The 24,412-nt window shown below is 42.8% G+C and overlaps 1 protein-coding gene across 1 annotated transcript; it reads left to right on the forward strand.

The window, feature by feature from the left end:
• The first annotated feature begins 658 nt into the window (after nucleotides 1-658).
• Nucleotides 659-22,719, forward strand: OPN3 (opsin 3). Its single transcript, XM_063125414.1, has 4 exons — nucleotides 659-1,037; nucleotides 15,591-15,910; nucleotides 18,311-18,562; nucleotides 22,319-22,719. The coding sequence occupies exons 1-4, from the start codon at nucleotides 659-661 to the stop codon at nucleotides 22,580-22,582; spliced, it is 1,215 nt and encodes a 404-aa protein (XP_062981484.1). The 3' UTR covers nucleotides 22,583-22,719.
• The last annotated feature ends 1,693 nt before the right edge of the window (nucleotides 22,720-24,412 follow it).

Here is a 24,412-nt window from a genome sequence, read left to right on the forward strand (position 1 = left end):
GGATGTCATTTGTATGGATGCAGCATCTGGTGAAATCCCCTCTTCATCACAACAGTTTAAGCTGCAGGAGCCCTGCTCTCTTGACCAGATACAAAAGAGGACAGGGCTCCAGCAGCTTTAACTGTTGTTAAGAAGAAGGAATTTCACCAGGTGCTGCATGCATACATACAAATGACACCTGCTGAAATTCACTTTTCTATACAACTGTTAAAAGATATAGGAGGAGCTCTGTCCTCCTTTCCATATGGTCACCCTAAAGCCTTATAACTGAACTCGACCTCACACTCGCCAGCCCCTCTGGCTGATTTCCTTGCCCTCTGCCATGCACTCCGACCCAGAGGCGAGCCGAACTGGGCACGTGGCGTTGCAAAGAAACGCGTCCAGCTCTCCAAGCTTCTCTCCTGCAGGCAGGCGGGCGGGCCGCCGAGACTCTTGGGCGTTGTGGGCGGGAAGGAGGCCGTCCCCGGCCACTCGCTCCTCCCTTCCCCGTCTTTGGCGCCAAGAGATGCTGAGAGCCGCGACAGACGCTTGCTTTCCAATGGACTCGGGCGCGTGAGGGAGCCGAGGTGGCCGCGAAAGCAGTTTGCGCGGAGCCCAAGTGCAGCGGCGTCAGCATGTGAATGAGCGGAGTTGGGCGAGCGGGCAGCAACCCCGAGCGATGTACTCCGGGAACAGCAGCAAGAGCAGCAGCCTGGAGCCGACGCCGGTGGAGCAGCACGACTTGGAGCAACAGCGGCAGGAGCCGGCAGCGTCGGACGCGGGGCCGCCCTTCAGCGCCGGCACCTACGAGCTGCTCGCCCTGCTGATCGCCACCATCGGAATCCTGGGCTTGTGCAACAACCTGCTGGTGCTGGTGCTCTACGCCAAGTTCAAGCGGCTCCGCACGCCCACCAACCTCTTCCTGGTCAACATCAGCCTCAGCGACCTGCTCGTGTCGCTCTTCGGCGTCAGCTTCACTTTCCTCTCCTGCCTCAGGAATCACTGGGTCTGGGATGCGGCCGGCTGCGTGTGGGACGGCTTCAGCAACAGCCTCTTCGGTAAGGCGACCCACCGCGCGCACGAGCTGGGGGCGTGGGGGATTGATCTCTCAAGAGTGCCCCTGAGCACGTGCAAAGTGTGGCGTCCAAGCTTCGAGGCGTGTGGCTCTAACCGCAAGAGTGGACCTCTGAGTATGTGCAGAGTGCTTTCTGTCTTGCCATTACCATTGCTATCATGTTTGGAATGTGTGTGTGCCCGCGGAAGTGTCCCTCAGCGCTTTTCAGCCTGTATTAGGTGGGGTTTTTTAAACTCAGGATTCAGATGAACGTCTCTCTTTTTTAGTATCTAGGAGGGGAAAGGAAGATGCCATCCTAGCAGGCCATTTCTTCCATTTGCCCCTCCTGGGATAACTGACTGCCCTTCCTCCTCAAGTTGACCTTTTCTATCCCCTAATCCGCCAGCTCACCGCCTGCACTGACTTCTTTTCTTTCCTCCCCCTGGTAAGGATTATCATCACCTGGCCCAGAATATGCCTTGAGTTCAGTCCCTGAAACCTTTTATTGTAGGGCTGCAAAGGATCGTGCCTCTGAACATGGGCAGAGCACACTTTTCTCGCCACTGAATAACTTGCAGTGTGTTCTTGTGCATTTGATATTAGGGAGCAGGGTTCCTAGGCAATCTGCAGCCTGGACAACTTTAATGGTTTTCAATGATGAGATAGGATGTCCTTTCCCCTATAATAGCTACCTTATTAGGATGAGTTTGTTGGGTGTAACTTGCAAAATAGGATCCCCTGGGATTAAGCTAGGAGCTTCTATAAATTCCACACATCTCTCCCTCCCCCCCCCCAAATCCCACATTGTTTTTCACTTTATGCCCTTGCTCCCTTTTTGATCCTCCCTTTATGCTCACCCCTGGTAATTCATCTTAATCCTCAGTTCATCATGGTGTTATCACTTTCATTCCACATCTTGGTTTCTGGTGTGCAGGTGTTCTCCTTTCTCCTCCATCCCCATGGGCTGCCCTCAGATCTCACTCTGATCACTCTGTGTTGGAAAGCAGGAGGGAATGGTTCCATAAAGTACGGACTACTGGGTTAACACCAGGACAGCTCCGTCATGAGCTGATGGTACTTAGTCAGTGTGATCTGCTGCATGCTCCTGTTCTTAATGTGAGTGTCAACATGGAACCAATGCACAGCTGACCAACAGTGCTGCTTAGATCACATGGAACTGCAGAACTAACCTGAAGATCTGTGCCTTTGTGGAAACATCCTTGCATGCTATATAGCTCAGCCACTACTTCCTCCTGCATACTTTCCAGGTTTCCTTGTCATTCCCTATGGTCCAGAGACGTCACCTCTCGTACACTGTCATTCGATTTTGCAGATATCTCCATTGGAGGATTACTCTTCTCCCCTCTCCCCCAATATCTTTTACTTTGCTAGGAATACTCACCATACCAGCACTTGATCTTATCCAAAAGTCGTAGAAGGAATCAGTCCCACTATACATATGATACACCGGCTTGTCTGTTAAACTCTGTAAGGTGTCGTCTACACTGGTGGTGCTGTATAAAACATTAGCGTTGCCTCTATTTCTGATGTTCAGGCTGTAATTGCCATTGTTTATGTAGCTAAAAACGCATCACCCACATTGGCAGACTATGGAAAACCCTGAAGTTTGCAAAAGTCCAACACTCCCCCCTCTTCAAAACACCAACCCCATTGTAAGACAACAACTAAGCAGGGGATGGCCTCAAAACAACCCTGTGGATACTGAGCATGCTCAGTGGTCACAGAATTCTGGCTGATGGGGTGGGTGGGTGGAACAAACTATTTGTGAAGTAGAATAGAAAGAAAGCATGGCTGGATGAAACACTAAGTAGGACCACATTTTGTTGCAGATCTCACGGAGTAGTCATTGTAGTCTTAGTTACAGTATAATAACTTCACTTACATCATTCTCCATTTTCATTCTAATATACTGGTTCCTTACCAACTTCATCTAACATTTCATCATCTCCTCTACAGTTCCTCAAATCTATCAGATAACTTTCCACCTTCCATTCATATCTCCTATTTCTCCACCTATTTGAATTCCTACACCACCTACAAGCCAGTCACAGCAAGCCTCTACTGCTTTGCATCAACAGCACATTTGTAGCTTGTGGTGTGATGTGTAAACCCAAACACTCTGGACTGTTTGTGGGTTAAACAACCCAGAGTTAATCTATGATTGGTTATTAGATTAATTCTGGTTTGTTTAAGCCATAAACAACACAGAATGGCTGGGTTTGGACATTACACTAATAACCTACCAGTGGGGTGTTCGTAGATTCTTTATGCAAAGTGGAAGTGGCTTGTGCATGGCACGTAATTAACCCACGATTTGCCACTGTGACATGCAAAACCAGGTCTCAGTGATTCATTTCTGAATGTATGAAATAACTTCACTGATTTCCCTCGCCCCCCACTTGAAGTCACAACAGGGGAAATGAAAATTAGATCTGTGGTAGTTTTTTCACACATGCGTGACATTGCTTGATGTTGCAGGCATCAGAAGTGATAAACGTGTATATGTGCACTGTTTGTAGGGATGCAGTCCTAAGCACACTTAATTGTACACTCTATTGAAATCAATATGATTTACACAGATTATTTGCATAGCAGCATGCCAGAGTGAGCCTCAGCCTTTAATGAGAACTCTGGGTTTCCCCCCTGCAAGTGTTTATGCAAGGAGGCTGCATTTGCAGGATCTGCCCGTCTCCAAAAGGGTTAGATAAATCTCAACCTGCTTATGTAGGCACTTTAATGTAGTCCTGATTCTCACTAGAAGTTATATCTGGGCAGTGCCGGCTCCAGACTTTTGAGGGCCCCTGGGCAAGACACTTTCAGTGGGCTCCCACCCTCTGTGAGTCTACCTTCTCACTGCCATTGTCACCAAATGCTGTTGCCTTTCTTCCTCTTTCTCATCATTCCTATCACTTGTTGATTTAATAGGCAGAGAGCCAGTAGACAGTAGCATCTACTGCTCCTCCTTCTTACCACCGCTGTTATCTGGGCCAGAGCGAAAGGCAGGTGAACAAACTGGTTGTAACGGTGAAGAGGAGAAGCAACTCCAAGGGGCTTCTGCTTGGGTGTGGTCCCTCAGGAGATGCCCAACCACGCCTGCCCTTGATGCTGGCCCTATACATGGCCAGCAGGGAGGAGCTAAGCTAGGATTTTCTCCTTCATTCAGTCACATGTATACCCAGCCTATATGTCAACCAGCAATTAGTCCAAACAAATGTACTTATGTGAGTTGTCTTGGAGCTTTTCTGTTTTTGCTACTGTAATTGAAATTGTTGGTTTGTTAGAAATGCTGAACAGTATTACTGGGCAGAGGGTGAGTTTAATTTTATAGGAAAGTCATACACAGTGGTGTAGTGGAGCCCAGGCGCTGGCACTTTTTTTATTAGGAAGGACTCTGATGTCATCCACCACCCTTCTCTGAGCTTAGCTTGCAAACCTCACAGTAGCTGGAGGAAAATAAATTTTCTCAGCAACAATATAAGATGGCACATTGTTTTAACTGTTTTAACTGCTTTTACTGCTTTTAAATTATATATTGTTTTCATGGTTTAATTTGGTTCATGGTTTAATTTGTTTTTAACAGTGCATATTTATTGGTTCATGGTTTAATGGTTTAATTTGTTTTTAACAGTGCATATTTATTGTTTTATACTGTATGCTTTTATCTGTAGGCCGCCCTGAGATCTTAATGATATAGGGCGGGATACAAATGTTTTAAATAAATAAAATAAAACCTTGTTCTCTGTTGTAATACAAAGTACTTGGTGGTGGCTTGGTTTTGAATGGGCAATAAAAACCCATTAGCTTTACACAAGACCTGCTCCTGGTTTAGATGAAAACTGGTTTGTTAATATGGGGTTTTAAACTCTTCTTGAAGTCTTGGCTATGGGGACTGTCACAATGAGCATTTGTATTTTGAAATTTACCACTGTGTGCAGATCTATGCTTTACCCACACAAGAATTCAAGTTCTGTCTCTTCTTGTACCATAGGAAAACACACACCAATCACTCTAATACGCTGTTTTCTGCATTGTGGCAAGATGTACTCTTAAGTCACAACTGCAACATCTTCCTTCAGCATGTAGTTTCACTGCTGTTCATCACTTCTTGGAAACCTACATGGATTTTTATGTGAATTGAACTATGTAAACACAGTAATATAACAGCAAGAGTTAATGTTCTGAGAAATCCAGTTTCAAGTAGAGAAATAAAATCAGTCAATGTAACCCTGCATACAAAGTAGGCATTAATATGATGTTTTCCTTTCAAGAAATTACCCAATTACAAGATGTGTACATCTTATAGTTCAGGTAAATATAATATAATGATGCAAGTTAAGGCTGAAGTCATAAACACACTTGCAAGGGAGTAAATCCCAGTGAGCACAGTCGGAGTTATTTCCAAGTAATATGAGTAGGATTGCAGTGCATGACTTTTAAAAACAAACAAACCCAAAACAAATAGTGATGGTAATTTATGGTGACATTATGACAGTGCTTCTATCATGATTGTAATTAATATAATGAATTTGTGGCAGTGATCCAAATTTATTCATTTTGCTCCATTGTAGGCACATGATTGGATATACTGAAAATATTAAAAATATTGGCAGTCTAAATCAGTGGTTCCCAAAGTGGGCGGTACTGCCCCCTTGGGGGCGGTAGGATTGCATAGGGGGGCGTTAAGAGGCAAAGGGGCAGCAGGGGGGCGCTCGAGGTGGTCTTTTCCGTACCAGGAGTTTTGGTTACAGAAGGAAATTTCTGATCGCTATCCTGCACTATGGAGAGTGGTTCAGAAGCTCCTGGTTGTATTTCCAACGTCATATTTGGTGGAATGTGGTTGTAGTGGGGTCTGCCTACTTCTCTCCAAGCAAAGAAATTGACTCCAGATTACTAAACGTGATTTAAGACTCATGTTAAGTGACTTTAAACCAGACATTGGGAAACTGGTATCACTTCATCAAGCCCATCCATCACATTAAGCATTTACAGAATAGCGAGGTACTCTACCCTAGTTACTAAATGTGATATCTAATATTCTTGCTAAATGACTATCAGGCTTTGACAAGAAGGTATCACTGGATCAAGTTCATCAATTATGTTTAATTGAATAAACTAAAAAAATGTAATTGGATTTTGAAGAATCATAGAATCATAGAATAGCAGAGTTGGAAGGGGCCTACAAGGCCATCGAGTCCAACCCCCTGCTCAATGCAGGAATCCACCCTAAAGCATCCCTGACAGATGCTTGTCCAGCTGCCTCTTGAATGCCTCTAGTGTGGGAGAGCCCACAACCTCCCTAGGTAACTGATTCCACCGTCGCACTGCTCTAACAGTCAGGAAGTTTTTCCTGATGTCCAGCCGGAATCTGGCTTCCTTTAACTTGAGCCCGTTATTCCGTGTCCTGCACTCTGGGAGGATCGAGAAGAGATCCTGGCCCTCCTCTGTGTGACAACCTTTTAAGTATTTGAAGAGTGCTATCATGTCTCCCCTCAATCTTCTCTTCTCAAAGCTAAACATGCCCAGTTCTTTCAGTCTCTCTTCATAGGGCTTTGTTTCTAGACCTCTGATCATCCTGGTTGCCCTCTTCTGAACACGCTCCAGCTTGTCTGCGTCCTTCTTGAATTGTGGAGCCCAGAACTGGACGCAATACTCTAAATGAGGCCTAACCAGGGCCGAATAGAGAGGAACCAGTACCTCACGTGATTTGGAAGCTATACTTCAATTAATGCAGCCCAAAATAGCATTTGCCTTTCTTGCAGCCATATCACACTGTTGGCTCATATTCAGCTTGTGATCTACAACAATTCCAAGATCTTTCTCATTTGTAGTATTGCTGAGCCAAGTGTCCCCCATCTTGTAACTGTGCCTTTGGTTTCTATTTCCTAAATGTAGAACTTGGCATTTATCCCTATTAAATTTCATCCTGTTGTTTTCAGCCCAGCACTCCAGCCTATCAAGATCACTTTGAAGTTTGTTTCTGTCTTCCAGGGTATTAGCTATCCCACCCAATTTTGTGTCATCTGCAAATTTGATCAGCGTTCCCTGCACCTCCTCGTCCAAATCATTAATAAAAATGTTGAAGAGCACTGGGCCCAGGACTGAGCCTTGCGGCACCCCACTCGTTGCCTCTCCCCATAAGAAATATCCAATTAATTGGATAAGAAATATCCAATTAATTGCTACTGTTTTGAATTTTATTGTTATTATCTTCCTTAGTGGGTCGTTGAAAACCGCTGTTCTGAATAATGATTTTTATAGGGTAGGGTAGGGGGGTGCTGGGCATGAGTTTGTGGAACCAAGGGGGCGGTGACCTGAAAAAGTTTGGGAACCACTGTTTTAGACTAACCACAAGCTGTAACAAACTGGAGCTAAACTCAACTATGGTTTGTTGAAATACACCAGCTTCAGAAACTATGGTTATGATTAACCAGTTGTTGGGTGCAGATGTCACAATAAGCTGCAATTAATCTAAAACAGAAGCCAAAGCTTCTATACTCCTCCATGTGACTTCAGTCAGAATAATACAGTGCATAAGTCTGAGGATTAATGCCACTTGTCCTTGGGACTCCCAGCATTCCCTACCATAGGCCATGCCAACTGGGACTGATGGGACTTGAAGTCCAAAACATCTGATGGGCACCAGGTTAAGAAAGGCTGGTTTAGAATTACATCCAAATAACAAATGACTGGTCCCAGGTTACCCAGCGAACTTCATGGCTTAGTAGTGATTTGAACCTGGGTCTCCCCAGTTTTACTCTAAGCACTACACCACACTAGCTATCCCTTTGCTATTCAGATATGCTGCTAATAATTAAGTGGTGAAGCAATGAACTAAAAGTCTCCACCAACAGGGTGTTTTTGGACTTAGGATCTTGCAAGTATCTATAATTACCAGCCACTTTTGAAAATCTCAGCATGTAGCGCTGCAAAGCTGACCAGTGGGGGAGAAAAAGATGTGAAATATCATGGTTGAATATAATGCTCTTATCTATTTTTATCAATGCAAAAACTAAATTGGGGAGATTGCTGAGGTTTATTGGAAAAGTGGAAGGTTACATGTCCAATAGTAGCAAAGAATAAAGTATTTATATGCAGCTCGCATCCAATTTTCCAGAAAGCTGCACGAAAAAGGTAAAATGACACACTTGACTCTCTGCAGCCAGTAATCCCGTTATATCCCAGTCCTAAACACAAGCAAGCATGCTTATGATCGCAGCCCTTGTCACAAGTGCTCAGCACTGAAATTTCATATGTAGGTCATCCATGAATAACAGCTGGCAAAGTCTGAACTATGCAAGGGCTACACATTTTTCTGCAGGGAAGAACAGACTGTGTCATTTGAAATAGTTGCTTATATTTCAAATGTTAAGTGAACCCAGACATAAAAACATGAGACATTAAGAGGTATCTTAGGGATGATTCAAACAACCATTTTTAATTCACCACAATGCAGCTTATGGAGTTACTGGTAGCATCGATTCCAAGGCAAGGATTTTAGCTTTTCATCACAGTTACAATCCAGATATATGGCAATGCAATTGTATTATTCCACTGCTCACCAGGAACACTATAATGCCCATCCTGATATGCTAAAATGGATGAGCTGTGTTGATCAGCTGGCTGATAGCTCAATGGGTAAAAAGGAGGTGAGGGTTCAAGCCCACCCTGGGTGTTGGAAATGTGCCAAGAGAAAGCCTACCTTTGAATTCTGGAAAGGCACACAGCGCAATGGCAGCACCCGGCCCATTTCTCCAGGGAAGTCTGGGAAAGACCCCCATCTGAAACCCTGAAGAGCCGCTGCCATTCACTGTAGGAAATACTGAGCTATTCTAAATGATGATGAAAACACTCTATCTATCTATATCTATCTATCTATCTATCTATAATTTTTTTATTTATTTTTTATTTATTTAGAGTATTTTTATCCCGCACCTCAGCCAAAAGGCTCTCGGAGCGGCTTACAATGTATCAGTAAAGAAGACAGTCCCTACCCTCAGGCTTACATTCTAAAAAAAAAGACACGACACACAAGGAAAAGTGGATGGGGAGGGAAGAGGGAGAAAATAAAAAGAAATTAAGGAGACTGCTTAGGCTGGTGGGAAGGCCCTGCTCCGTCCTCTCATCTCCCAATGGAGGGGCAAACCAACAGCTCCTTCTTCCCCACAAGGTGAAGATGTTAGCCCTGGGGGGGGGGGGTCCAACTGAAGCAGGCCCCGATGGTGCCTGCCTGCTCCAGTCTCCCTCGCATCTTCTTCCCCACAGGGTGAAGATGGCAGTTAGCCCTGTGGGGGGGGGGTGTCCAACTGAAGCAGGCCCCGATGGTGCCTGCCTGCTCCAGTCTCCCTCGCATAATCAACTGTCATATAGCCTGATCCATTAATCAGTTAAGCTAAAGGACTTGGTTTGAATTTGACAGACATCTTGTAATTAATTATTTTGCACTGATATACAAAGAAGACAAAAAGCAATAATAATTAGCTCATTCTTTCAGTATATGCTGCAGGGTATATAGACACCATGTTGATTTTTAAATTTTGTGTTAATCTTTTTATATGTAATATTTTTGATTGATTGATTTGTACCCCGTCTTTTTACCAAGAAAATGGCACTCAGGGTATTTTACAATTCTAGGACTGGAAATATAGATAGATAGATAAAACCTTGATTAAAACAAAATGGGCAGTATCCAGCAGCAACATTCCACAAACTCAAATAGCCCTAGTGGCGCTCCACTGACTCAATCTGTTGCACAAGGATTTGTGCTTTACACTTGCGCAACCGCAGTTCTGCAAATGTAACTTTAGTTGGATTCTCTTCTTGCACATAGTTCAGAATCTAGTTTCTGCTAGCACAACATCATTTGTGCTAGTGGAATGGCACAGTTGGATACTGCCCTAATAAAACAAATGCATAAAAACACAATTAAACTACAACAATAACAGAGTAAAAACGGCACCCAACTCAACAGACCCGCTTCCATGTCAAAGGCTTGCTTGAATAAAAAGGGCTTTGCTTGCCAGTGGAAGGACAGCAGAAAGGGAGCCAACGTAACCTCCTTAAGCAAGGAATTCCACAGCTGGGTGCAGCCACTGAGAAGGCTATTGCTCAGTGGTAGGGCATTGAGCACTATCTTCTGACATTGTCCTTACAAGATGTATTGGAGCCACTATATAACAGTGCTTCGTAAACCAGATCATAACGTAACCTGACAGCAAGTGCAGAGGCAGGGGAGGGCAAGACTACTTCTTTGTTCTTCCCATTGGAAACTATTTAAGCTGACTTTCATCCTCTGACGTGCAAATATCACTAACATGAATAACTGTACAACTTCTGTTTATTCAAGGAAGTGTTGGAATTCTTGATTTAAAAGGGCTGGAAGGATCATCATCTCCATGCAATTTCTTGCCCCAAGATGGTATCTTCCATGCATTAATAAATTATGTTGTTTACTTCAGACACACTTTCCTAAACTGGGGCAAATAAACCTATTTCATCTGGCTATAGTGCCACCAGTAGTAATCTGCTTCACTTTGTTAGATGTACTTGCCTGACTTTGGGATTAGTTTAGACAAGGATCCATGTGGCTCAAGCAAGTGAATTCAACAAAGTGTTAAATAAGAAAGCTGTTCCTAAAGAAATGAAGGCAAATTTACAAGGTTGTATTTAGAAACTGGGTCAGTCTGTACACATAGAATCAGTGATCTGTGAAATTACTTTCCCATAGAATTTTCCATTTCCCTAACGTAATTCTTGCAGTTGAAACTATCCCTAATGGTCTGCTATCTTGACATTGGGGAATAGAAATGGAAAAGTGAACAAACCAGTTGAAATGGTGTTTTTTTCCCCCTCCAGCTGCAGAATCACTTTAGTTATGTTTTTGTTTTCAAGCCTATCTCTGCAGACATGGGTAAGAGAACCCTATTTACACAGAGGAAAATTGAGATTTTTAGGATGATAGTAGGAGCTTGGGATTGTATAGATGTGCATTGAACACTGCTTATAGGTCCATGGACTACATGGTGTACCTTCCTCAAGGGTAGGTAACCTGGTGCCCTCCAGTTGTCTTGGGACTGCCATGCAGCATGGCCAGTGGTCAGAGATTATAGGAGTTTTAGCTCAAAACATCTGGAGGGCACCAGATGTTTTGAGCTGGTTTAGACAGGGCATATAGCCTTCCCAGTATTTTGCTAGCAGTGATGGACTGAACCTAAGAAGCTGCCTTGTACAGAGTTGGAGCGTTGGACCATCTAAAGAATAAAAATAAAATATAATACATTTAAATCAGATTTTTATGTTTTTAGAAAATAAACTATATTTCTGTCATTAAAAAAAATAGCGCAGTTATAGTTAAACCTAGGCCAGATCTACACCAGGCAGGGTATAGCACTATGAAAGCGGTATGAAAGCAGTATATAAGAGGCAGAAGTCACACTACTGCTTTATAGCGGTATTGAAGTGCACTGACAACTGTTGGGGCCCATTGACACATTCCATATACCACTTTCAGAGTGCTATATCCTGCTTGGTGTAGATCTGGCCATAGTCACTACCATGCTAAACCTATACTGTCTCTTAAAAATGAATTAACAAACATTGAGTCACTGATACATGAGACATGGGCATTCATTTCAGTTTTTCCTCTCATAAAAATGTCTCTGTTCAGCCAAACTACCAACTTTGTTTTTAAAAGTTCTGAGCTTTGCCATAGGTCAGTGGTAGAGCACCTGCTTTGCATGCAGAAGGTCCCAGGTTCAATTTCTGACAGCTCCAGGTAAGGCAGGAAAAGCTCCTGCCTGAAACCCTGCCAGTCAGTGTTGACAATTCTGGCCTAGATAGACTAATGGTTTGATCTTAGTATAAGGCAGATTTCTGTATTATTCTGACTGAAGTCACATGTGGAAAGACCCAGACTGGATAGGATAGTTGTTGTTGTGTGCTTATGTGGTCATGGAGCTGCACTATTGCAAGGCAGAGGTGATAGGACAGAATAACAATATAGGAAAGGACAGTGGAGTGAACTGGAAAGAAAAAGGTAAGATACTAGAATACAGACACAGCTTAAAGTTCCTGGATTTACTTTCACTTTTGGCACAGTAAACCTCATGGCTTCTGGCCATAAGAGAGATCCTCACTGGAGATATATTCTCCTTTATGTTTTAAATTCTGGTATTGAGTTGTAAATTAACATGTTTTACTAGTCAGATTCGTACCATATTGAAATATGTGAAGAATTTGGTTTAAACATGGTTTGAATTGCCTTTATTTAAATTCTTTCCACCCTGGTCCAAAATAGAAGCAATATCTTCACAATCCCTCAAGGCTATCTCTGGTGAGGAAGGGAAGCCCAGCCACTGCTTGCAAGCACGATAATGTGCTTGCGAGCTTTGGCTGTTTAGAATACCTTCTATGGGCTTCCTTTTAATATTTGGAATTATACCGTATATTGTGGGAAATGACATCTGAGTATCTATATTGTTTGGAACTTCTAAGTCAGTCCCGAGAAAAATTAGCCCACGGTACTAATCAGCTTGGCACACTGGCCATTGAGGAAGACCAAGAGTCGAAACGCGTCTGGCCAAATTGATTAAGTCTACTGAGCATTTTCTGTCTAGCAGTTTGATTATTTTGTTGTATCATTGTACATGTGAAATGCTCTGTGTATGTTACTTTTAACATTCTATTTTAGTTTACAAAATTGCATTTTTTAACCTGTTTCCTTAACTTCCTTGCTTTCATTTATATTGTGTTAGGTTAAGGTTATCACCTTTTTGTTGCATTTGTTACTTGGAGAAAGGCAGTTCAGGATAAAAGTGGGGGCATTAAAAATGAAGAGGGAGCTGTGGGAAGAAGAGAGTCAGGGAAGAGTTTTAAAAGAAGAATGTATATTTGAAAAACTAAACCAATTGTAATTCAGGCGCTGGGGCTTACAAATGGTGGCAAGTGATGGGTGATGGGCAGCTACATTTTCAATGTATAGCCCAAATCCATTCTGCTTTGACGGGAAAAACACACTAGAAATATACAGATAGCTAATAAAAACCTTTCTGTCCCCCACAAGTGAGGGCTTTTGAGCACTCTGAAGGAAATAGATCTCCTGCAATGATTTCTGATATCAAGTCATTGTGCGCTATAAATAGCTAGCTGATTCCTCTTTAGGGTGAGGTGCATTACAGTTAAAGAGTACAGTCTAAACATCTTAGTTTGCAGGAAGACAGTTACAAGGTGCCTCTCCTGTTCACCCATTGCATGAAGAGTAGTACTGCATCCAAGCTACATAGAACAACCATACTGAGGGTAATGTCTGCATGTTGTTTGACATGAGCACACAGCGTAGGCCATAGCATTAAATGGGGGATAAGTTGTAAGAGAAAAGTAAGGGAAGAGTTTTTAGTTAGAAGACTCTCTGAAAGGCTAGGCAAGTTCAGAAGCCAAAGATAGTGGCTCAGGTGCTTTTGATGTACAGAACTTAATGGGGCGTAGCTTTCATCGAAGCTTGTAGAACAGTGTTTGCTTAAGACTGGGCTATATTTAGCTCTTGCCTCCCTAAGCCTTGGGAAGCTTTGGAGCATTAAGAGTAAGTATTTGCAGCAAGTCCAGTGTGGAGCAAACCGTTAAACCCAATAAAAAGGGAGATGATGATGATGATAAAGCAAATCAATCGTGAGAGTAACATGCCCTTCATAACAAGTTGCCAGGTTTTCTTTTGTCAGTGCTTATCAGTGAGTCACTTTGATAACAGCTTCATATGTCCAAACATTACCCTTTCCCCACATTCTGACTTCCTTGCACAGTCCCTCACTCCTGTTTAGCCCTGTTATGTAAGATGCTAAAGGTGCAGGCTAAGCTCTGAAAAAACTGCATTTACTTATGCCATATGAACTGTTTCCACTCTTTGTTTCTGCTGGTGAAGGGATAGCTGTGTAGATCCCATGACTGATGCTCCCTGGCATGGTGCCACAACAGTCACATGGCTAGCAGACCCTAAATCTGCTCCCGAGACTAGTTCAGCACGTATAAATAAACTGAGAAAAGATGACTCACCTTGGCTCTGATATTTAAAAGGAGCTATATGAATTGAATGGCTGCTTAATCCATTGTGATTTCTCAAATTACTTTAATCTACCCATGTACATCTTTCATAAGGCACTATTTTTTCATGTTGCAAATGCCCTTTGCGTATTTTGAAATCACAGATAACAAACGACCTACCCAAGTAAACACTGTGTTCGTTGAGATGCAGCATGTAAGGAAAGAAAATAGCCCAAGTTGTTCTAAATTAGCCTTCCTGAACCTGGTGTTCTCTAGAGATATTGGATTGCAGCTTCCATTTTCCCCAATCAGTAGGGCTGTGCTGGTTAGGAATTGTAGTCCACAAATCTGGAGGGCATCAGGTTGGGGACAGCTGTTCTACATAATAGCTGTAATATTGTAAACTATCATCCTACATTTGACCGTAAAGAGTGGCATTGCTCAGTCTCGGTCTTATCACCCGTGTGGTGTGGGGCTTATACTGAATTCATATTCTTTTTACTTCTCTTTTAAAGTTCCATTGAATAGTCCATTTGAAGTGTGTGTAGCAGCCTTCCCTAACCTGGTGCCCTCTATATGTACAGGACTACAGCTCCTGTCATCTTCCAATCAGTATGGACAAAAGTAATTATTCAGATGCAGGGTGGCTTTTTCAACTAACATATTGACCCCATTTAGACAACACACTAAACCAGAGGTTCCCAAACTTTTTCAGGTAACCGCCCCCTTGGTTCCACAAACTCATGCCCAGTGCCCCCTGCGCGCGGCCCCTTTAAATGGGAAGCACCCGCTGCAGGCTTGCCAAGGAAGGGAGAGAAAAGAGAGCGAACGCCTCTGTTTTGCAGCCGGCGTGGCAGGGCACACCAAGCAGGGTATGTCTCTTCATTCGCGTTTGGGTGCTTTTGAAACATTTCAATTCACTGTTAAAAGGACTCTTCTTAAATGGTATAAATACATGTGTGGATTCTCTTCCCCTATATGGCTTGGGACCAAACTACCTTCTCCCATAAAAATGTCCCTGGGTTTTAAGACCTTCTGGAGAGGCGCTTCTTGGAAAAGACCACCTCGAGTGCCCCCCTGCCTCCCCTTTGCCTATTAGTGCCCCCCTGCCACCCCCTTGCCCCTTAATGCCCCCCCTATGCAATCCCACCGCCCCCAAGGGGGCAGTACCACTCACTTTGTGAACCACTGCGCTAAACCATGCTGCTTAACCACAAAATGGTTAACGGAATGCATTAACCTTATTGAGTTGATGCTAAGGTGGTACTAACTGTAAGTAATAGGTGTCATTTGTTAACAGTTTACTAGTAGAACTGTAGATGCCAACAGCAGGAAACATGGATTATTTGCTTATACAATCATTCAAATGTTTGTTTTTGTCATGCTGAACAAAGTTTACAGGGCAATAAAATAACCACAGCAAATCACAACCCTTTATACAAAACAAATACAACAGAGAGTTTAAAATGATTGACCAAGACATGCTTTCTTCTATGTCTCCCTGCAGGAATTGTTTCAATTATGACCCTCACGGTCCTGGCTTATGAACGTTACATTAGAGTAGTGCATGCAAGAGTGATTGATTTCTCGTGGTCTTGGCGGGCGATCACGTACATCTGGCTTTATTCCTTAGCCTGGACTGGAGCACCTCTTCTCGGCTGGAACCACTACACGCTAGAAATACATGGATTAGGTTGTTCAGTGGACTGGAGGTCAAAAGAGCCCAATGATTCTTCCTTTGTCCTCTTTTTCTTTCTCGGTTGTCTTGTGGCACCAGTTGGAATCATGGCCTACTGCTATGGACATATTCTTTATGCGATACGAATGGTGAGTTGATTAAATCAATTGCTTCAAATTGGCAAGTGTAGCTTGGATTGCTGAAGAGCCATCAAAATGTGCTTTATGTGGGTAAGATGACTGTATACTTGTTTTCCTAACTTGCTTTACTTTTTTTGACCACATTCTCCCTGTCACATTTTAGTCCCTGTTGTACGTGAGAGCAAAATATAACTGCTGAATTTGATATCCTTGATTTGAAGGAAACCTTTTTTTTTTTGTAAACACAAATATTATGGCTTTTGGATTTTTTTTTTCTGCTACAGTACACAGTGTTACTCTCCTAAAGGGGAATGGAACAAATCATTGAGCTGTGAATAATGCTGAGGTTTGGGTTGGCTGCACTGAATGATCTTTATTTCCAGCATGCATTGTGGCATGGTAAAAATCAGTAATGCTCAGTGAGCAGTAAATAAAGATTCCAAGAAAGACTTAAGGATCACAAATCAATGAAAATGCATTTAAAGTAAGACTGTAATACTAAACATATTTACAAAGGAGTAAGTCCCATTGTGGTATTTGCATCTGAGTAAACGTGCTTAAGATCACATTAACAAATAAGGCAGTGATGTCACTAAATATAGAGAAGAATCTATTTGTAGTTCTGAATTTTCCACAGTATCTCATTGACCCCAGTATATTTATACATTATATATTATTTTCAAAGTGTTTTTAAAACGTGGGGAAAGGTTGCTCTCAGGCAGTGTTGTTCAAACTGAAGGTCAGGACCCACCAGTGGGGCTCAGCCACCTTCAGGTGGGTCTCAGGGATACAGACGGCCCAGTACCTCTGCCATGGCCACATCATGCATGATAGGTTGTGACAGCAGGAGTTGGTTAGAGAGCAAGGCTAGTATTTTTTAGTAAAAAATTTTTTTAAAAAAAACCCCTGGCAATAAAGAGGAAGGAGATAAGAAAGAGAAGCTGTTATAGGAAGAAGTAAATATAAAAGCAGCAGGAGGGATGGATGGCAAGAAACTGGAAGTTGGAGATAGGGCCCAAAATAAAGTGTGAAAGAAGAAGGGGAGAAGGAATGATAGGGATTTGGGTAAAAAGACTGAGACGTATGGGGGATGGGCGGGGAGGGAAAACAATATAAAATAAACACTTTTCTTTACTTAGAGCAGAGGTCCAATTCTTTTTGGGACAATGGACACATTTGGAATGTTGAGTGTCGTGGGCACTCACACAAAATGGCTGCCATGGTGAGGCTTCCTCATTCATAAAATCACTGCCATGGTGGGCATGGTCAGTCACAAAACAATCACTGCAAACTGATGAGACTAGCAGAGAAGTAACTAGCTCAATAATCTCAGTACAAAGCAGAGGTTGGGCTGTGAGCTCCAAAATACAAAAGATTTTGGGTTCAAAATCTTGAACCCAAAGAAAGATTTTTGTACCCAAATAAAGGGAAGCACTTTGTCTGCAACAAGGCCATCTACCAGTTAAAAATAAAATAAAAATAATCTTGGAAACCCAGACATTGAATTTCTGGAACAGCAAATTTATCCTAACAGGTTAAAACAACAGGAATTGTCCTTATGAAATAATTTAGTTTTTCCAGTGATTTCTTAAACTGGTGGTTCCTGAACAAAAATGGCTAACAAAATAAAAACAGAGCCTTTTGGTACCTTAGTCTTAAGGGTTGCATCCAGTCATCCTCAGAGCAGCCGCATTGAAATCAGTGGAACCTCTCTTAAGTATGACTGGATCCAAGCCTAATATTTATTCTGGCTTGCGTCTTCATGAACTAGAGTTTGAATCATATTAAGCATGTTACTCTTTAAGGTCCCATGAAGCTCTTCGTTACTTTTTCCTGCAACATACTATGCTTATCTTAGATCAGGTTGCAGAACCTCCACTCCAGGGGCTAATTCTGGTCCTCCAAGAGTTCCAATCTGCCCCTCTGGGGTGCACCAGAAAGCAATGCCCCTCTTCCCTTGACCCCACCCGCTTCCCCTGACCCCCAACCATCGATCGTTTTGTTGTTTCCTGGCTTGTATTCAGTTGTCACCCCACCCTAAAAGGTTGAAATGCCTTTCCTAAGGCTTAGTTACAGGCAGTAAGCGCTTTAAGCTAAAATATACTAGTATTTGGGGGGGGGGCTTTTGCCTTTGCCTCACCCACCACTGGAATGCAGGCCTCAAGAGTCCCTCTAAAATGGAATTTGGCCCTCAGCCTAAAAGAGGTTCTGTGCCCCTGTCTTAGATGATCAGACTTCAGATTAGTTCAGCCAGTGGTACGGATGTGCTGAGAAGGGTTCCATTGGGACTTGTGATACCACAAGGGCCAAACATCAGGTGGTGGGAAGGATCATGACTTAATTCTTTAAAGAGAGATGATTAGCTGAAGTGCTGTTTGATGCGTTTCAATCACTTTCTTTTATTTTCAGCTTCGTTGCGTTCAAGACTTACAGGCCATCCAAGTGGTCAAAATCCTAAGATACGAGAAGAAAGTGGCGAAAATGTGTTTTTTAATGATAACCACATTTCTGATTTGTTGGATGCCTTATGCTATGGTCTCTCTTCTAATAGCCTATGGGTATGGTCACATTATCACTCCAACCGTGGCTATCATCCCCTCTTTTTTTGCCAAATCAAGCACTGCCTACAATCCAGTCATCTATATTTTCATGAGCAGAAAGGTAAGCCATTTAAAAGAGCATCTTATTCATTGTGCAGTACAGAGACTCTTTCTCCCAAATGGAGCACAGGCAAAACTTACACATTGTCTAGGTTCACACAACATGCTAACCCATAATAGTTTATTTTCTGGAACAACCCATGATGGGTTAGCATGCTTTCTGTGGGGTGTGTCCCGTCCCTGTCCTCCCGCATGGTGGGTTATTTCCCCCAGATAAGCCACTCTGATAACCCACAGTTCTCAGTAAGGGTTATTTTACTTATGGTTGGTTAGCATGTTGTCTGTCACGCAGTGGGGATAATGGAGATCCCTTAGAGAGCTGCTCGGCAAGAACGGCCAAAAATGCTGCCGCCATGCTGCTCCTCTCAAACGATTTCTATTCCCACTGCAGAGGAAGCTGGGATAGCTGCCTGGCTTGGCAGGAGGACTGCAGGATGAGGAGAAGCGAGAGGTGGGTGAAATAAACTACTCTGCATAGCTTATTTGCCTGATCATCTGACAGGAGCACAATAGGTTGTTGATACAACCACCTACCCAGCTTAGATTGCCACCCACCATGGGTTAGCGTGGTGTGTGATCCCAGCCGTTATCTCCCAAGTGTGTGTTCTCATTTAGTGGTAGGACAGGAGGCAAGAAAGGGTTTGCTCTTCCTCAGAGATGGGGCTCAAGGCCAGCCGAACTTCTATGGAAAATGGGACCCACAAGACTTAGGCAGGATGTTGAGTTTTTGTACTGGAGGCATTTATTGAGCACTCATGATTTTTAGTCATGATGGTTTATGGGTTCTTTAGATGACATTGTGATCCTCCAGTTTTGATTCTGTTTTTGTAAGAGCACTTCCCTGTTTGTTTTTTTAGAGCAGAGTAAATGCCCTGTAAAGCAAACGTAGAAGAAAATACACTCTCTGAATTGCACCACCCCTCAACATTAACGAATATTGTTTCCACAATATAGATACTTACTAAATCAAGTTCACTTGTTTATTATAGCTGTGTTATGATGGGGTTTTTTTTCTTGTGCTGGCAGTGTTAAGATCAGATTTATAGGTTTCTTTGGCGCCATAAACTGCCTCTTTCATGACTGTTCCTCATCTTGAGTACTCCTTTGAATGAACTTAGACAAGACTTAGTGAAATTGATAATGTGAGGTCATTAGCTTCCAGGAATAATTTTTTAAAAATATCCTAAAAGGCATAAGACAGACTGCCTGAGTCCAGCATGGGTTATGGATGGGATAGAAATTCATTTAGTTAATGCGAAACTACCTAATTCACACTTCCTGAACCAATACATAAACTTAAATGCAGTTATCTTTTGCTATTTACAATTTTCCAAATTTTGCAATGCAGTTCTCGGATCAAAAAATTAATACGTAAGTGTGTTTATTAGGGTACAGCGTGCACAGAAATGTGCATATTAGTGAAAATGTTCAGAAATGCATTATATCAGGGGAAATTGATGGCAAGAATGCACATATTAGGAGAAATGCACATGAGAATGCAGACAGATTTCTGTGCGGAATTCTAAAACAAAATGCAAACTGATGTGGGAATGGGATGGAATGGATTTAGGATTGGGGTCATGAGAAACTGAGAGAAACTGAATTTGATAGATTCGTCCATCCCTAGTGGTGATATATTCATGGGAATAGCCCAAAAGGAAAGACAACCCCAACTGACAAGTCTTGCAGCTCTGAAATCTACATCTAGCTGTATTTCATGCTGTGCTTCCCTGGCCTTTCCGAGGGCAGCTGGCCAATCCAGCATTGAAGGGAAAATGCTCCATGATCACTCCTGGGCAGGCAGATGTTTCTTACCATTCCTTGTTTGCCAGGGGGTGGCAGCATTCCTTCTCACACTGGCTGGCACAGCAGAAGGAGACGGTGACAACAGGATTCCCTGTTTCAGCCTGTAGTCCAGATGTGCTGAACTACAACTACCATCATCCTCAGCCATGCTGGCAGGGGAGGGGGATTGTGGGAATTATAGTACAAAAGATACAGACAGAACCAGCTTGGGGGAGGTTGTGCTATGTTAATATACTTGCAGCCCGTTCACAAAGTCACTGTTAGAGCTTCTTAGTGATGGATTTTGGTCACCACAGATTGAAGATGTCACTAGATCCAGCTCCTGATTTAGAACAACACTGGAAATGCTTCATCAGGAACTGGCTATCTGATTAATATCTGTTAATGGATATCTGTTAATACATTTAGATAGACTCAGGTGTGTGTGTGTGTGTGTGTGTGTGTGTGTGTGTGTATATATATATATATATATATATATATGGCATGTTAATTGGACCATGGAAATAAAGAGCCTTGCATTTAGCTTTTAAAGTGCTAATTTCCAATGTACTATTCAGTACCTACGTCTTCCATCAGCTTCTACTGAAATCTAATAGCAATAATGGAAGTGCCCAAAATTTGTTATAGCTGAGGAGTGCAATAAAAGGGAAGCCAATTTGTATGAACATTCTTAATACATATGGAAAAGGGCACCCTTTCAGTTATTGGATCAGAGGTCCTGACACAAATGTTCAAGCAAGGTTGGGGAATGGGGCAGTGGAAGAGGAAAAGTCCTCATTTCCTTGGCAAAGTCCTTTCGTTGCCCTCGCCCTGTGTGGGAGGGGGAGAGGGCCACAGCTCAGTGGAGACTCACAGGCTTTGCATGCAGTAGGTTCCGGGTTCAATTCCCAGCACCTCCAGTTCGGGCTGGGAAAGACTCATGCCTGAAAGCAGCTGCCAATCAGTGTAGACAGTACTGAACTAGATGGACCAATGAACATAGGTCCATCTAGTTCTGTATTAGGGGATTCATAGCTCTGTATTAGGGGAGCTTTCTATGTTCCTGTGTTTTCTCTTGCTGAGGCAACTAGTCTAATCCCCCTCCCACATCTTTCAAGCCACTCTGGCAGTTTCATTGCCCATCCATGCAGAGTCATGCCTCCCCCTCCCCCCCCCCCATGCTTCAATTAAAAGTTCTGTTACCATGCAGCAAAATCTGATTGGCTAAAAGATGGTTTGACATTCTCATACTCACAACATGGATCCCCAATTAGGTGGGATCACACTGGAAAATAGCAGCCTTTGCTTTAAAAATGAGCCTTGAGCAGTGGCTGCAAACAGCTATAAACCTGTTTATATGGGGGGGTGTTGCATTTTTTACACACATGCTTCACCCCAGTCCTAGAAAAAATTACTGTCTGTTGGTGAAAATTCAGAACAGACCTAATCCTACATATTGTGAAATCATAGATAATTCCCACCTTCAAAGTAGTTGTTTTTTTTAGTGGCACTTGAACTTTATGAGTCTTCCATTATTTTCACCACCACGTGGTGAGCAAGGTGAACGTTTCAAAATGGTATGATCAGAAACGTGAGAGGGAGATGCATTGATCAAACCGTTATAGAATTACTCTGTTGGTGCCAATAAAGCTTGTCATGCACAGCTGGGGGAATGCTGTTGGACTACATATCCCATCACCATTGGGAGTGATGGGAGTTGTTGTCCACCAACATCTAGAGGGCCACATGTTCCCCACTTATGATGCACGGAGATACCCAGTAGCCAAGGTGATGCTGAAATGAAACCTGAGCAGCCTTCATATGCTTGTGAACCTCCAGTAGCAAGGCCATCAAGCATGTATTCTTGGAGCCAGTACAGATTTTACGTGGCTCCAATGTCCCTCTTGAATATGTTGTGTAACAATGGGCCTCCTGAATTCTGGACTTCCACTATAATTTCCTTTCCTTGCAGTTTCGACGATGCCTTATGCAGCTCTTCTGTGTTCGCCTCCTGAGATTCCAGAGGAGCTTGAAAGACAGACCAGCAATAGGAAATGAAAGACCAATCCGGCCCATAGTCATGTCCCAGAAGGCGAGGGACAGGCCAAAGAAGAAAGTGACTTTCAGCTCTTCCTCAATCATTTTCATTATCACCAGCGACGACACTCAACAAATAGATGACAGTACCAGATACACTGGCACAAGAATAAATGTAATCCAAGTGAAACCACTATAGCAGGCGATATTCAGCAGTTGACTGGATTTGAGTGGACTTCAGCTTACAAAGCTCTTTTGATTTAAAGACTTCTCTTTGTAGCACATATGTGGCATGGTTAAGAAGATAGGCGCCACCTTTGGGATGTGAAATGCGGAGGTAATTCTGACTGCAATCCTATACTCTCTTACCTGGGAGTATGTCCTATTGAACTCAGTGGGGTTTACTTCTGAGTAGGCATGTATATGATTGCAGTGTCAGTGACTGGAAGCACTGTAGCATGTTCATTGTGACCATATTGAAAGAGTGACTGAAAGATTTTTGTTGTTGTTTTTTACTTAGAATATTTATTTTTCCATATCGTGTCTTGATTACCTAGCACTTATTGCACTGTAGTCATACCAGGGAAATAAAAGAGCTTCTCACGTAGGCAATAGTTTCTTCCACAGAGCCTTACTGGTTATATTTTTTATGCAATGTCTCATGCTATATTTCAACATGGTATAATATCATATGCTGCTTTGGGCCTCTGTACTGTACATCCTGCCTGAAACCTTGTATTCAGTGTAGGGCAGCCTTCTCCAACTAAGCGCCCTCCAGATGTCTTGTACTATAGTCCCCATCATTCCCAGCCATGCTGGTTGGGCATGATTGGAATTGTAGTCCAACATATCTGGACAGCGCCCAGTTGTGAAAGGCTCCTGTACGAATATACACTGTGATGATTTTTGTAGACCAAGCTTGTGGCTTGAGAAGCCTGCAAAACGACAAAAGAAATTAGCTCCTCTAGGTAATTGCATCTTGATGTGTGGCATCTTTTCCACCTTAAAAATGAAATTAATTATAGGGCATTTCTACATGAGGCTTTTATCCCACACCTTTACCAGGCTTCTTCTGGATTCTTTACAGAATTTAGATTGGCTCCATTTTTCCAGGAGTGAGTGGGTTCTTTCTCATGTTTCATTATACAACCACTAGATGGCACTGTGGAATAGAATTGCACGATTACATGGGGCTTTATAATGTGTTTTCTAAATAGCAGACTACCTAGTTAAGGGGAAAAACCACAGCATAACGGTTGCAAAGAGCAGGAGAGGATGACAACGTCATATAAAGGACCCGCAAACTACCATGAGTGAGCGATCACGAGCACACAACTAGAGCCTCGTGTAGAAAGGCTCATATTCATGAGAGATGAAACGAGAAGAAATTGAGGAGCGTGGCCATCTTAATAATAGCTGGCCTTAAGAATTGGTTGATGTGTTAATACAGAAAGGCAGCACTTAAGGCAAAGATGCTTGAAAATTTGTTGTAAAGATGGATAATGTGGTAGACCTTTCTTGTGAGTACAGAAGTTAAAAATACATGAAGGAGAATGTAAGTAGACTCCAAAGGCCAAAGTCTCAGCCAAGCTATACCGGGCACTAAACCTGGAAGTACTGTGGTTTTTTTATTTTATTGTTAATAGCAACCGTGGAGTGGGGGTTAACCCTTTCCTTCCCCACCGCAGACCCAACAAAAATCCCCTCATGTGGTGGCTATTAGCCTTAGATGGCAACCTCCTTAGTTTCCAGAACTAATAGCCAGTGAGTAAATTTGGGGAGAAAAGTTAACCCCCTCCCTGTGCACTGTGGTCCCAGTGAAAATGGGTGTGTGTGTGTGTGTTTTTATCAATGTAAAAAACCAAACTAACATCAAGTGATATGTTAAGCTTGACACAGACTTGTGTCACAAAACCACAATGGCTCTTTTTGTTTTAGAAGATGCTGCTTCAGAAGGAGTAATTTGAAGAAGAGAAATGCCTAGTTCCACCCTCGCCGAGTTTGGATATCACAACAAGCCACACCAGTG

Source organism: Elgaria multicarinata, chromosome 4 (genome assembly GCF_023053635.1).
Source record: "Elgaria multicarinata webbii isolate HBS135686 ecotype San Diego chromosome 4, rElgMul1.1.pri, whole genome shotgun sequence".
NCBI classification, from domain to species: Eukaryota; Metazoa; Chordata; class Lepidosauria; order Squamata; family Anguidae; genus Elgaria; species Elgaria multicarinata.

Excerpts from the sequence above, each read along its gene's own strand:
- OPN3 (XM_063125414.1), top strand. The coding sequence starts at position 659 with ATGTACTCCGGGAACAGCAGCAAGAGCAGCAGCCTGGAGCCGACGCCG. Across the intron at positions 1,038-15,590 it reads CTTCAGCAACAGCCTCTTCG|GAATTGTTTCAATTATGACC; the intron begins GTAAGGCGACCC and ends GTCTCCCTGCAG. Across the intron at positions 18,563-22,318 it reads ATATTTTCATGAGCAGAAAG|TTTCGACGATGCCTTATGCA; the intron begins GTAAGCCATTTA and ends CTTTCCTTGCAG.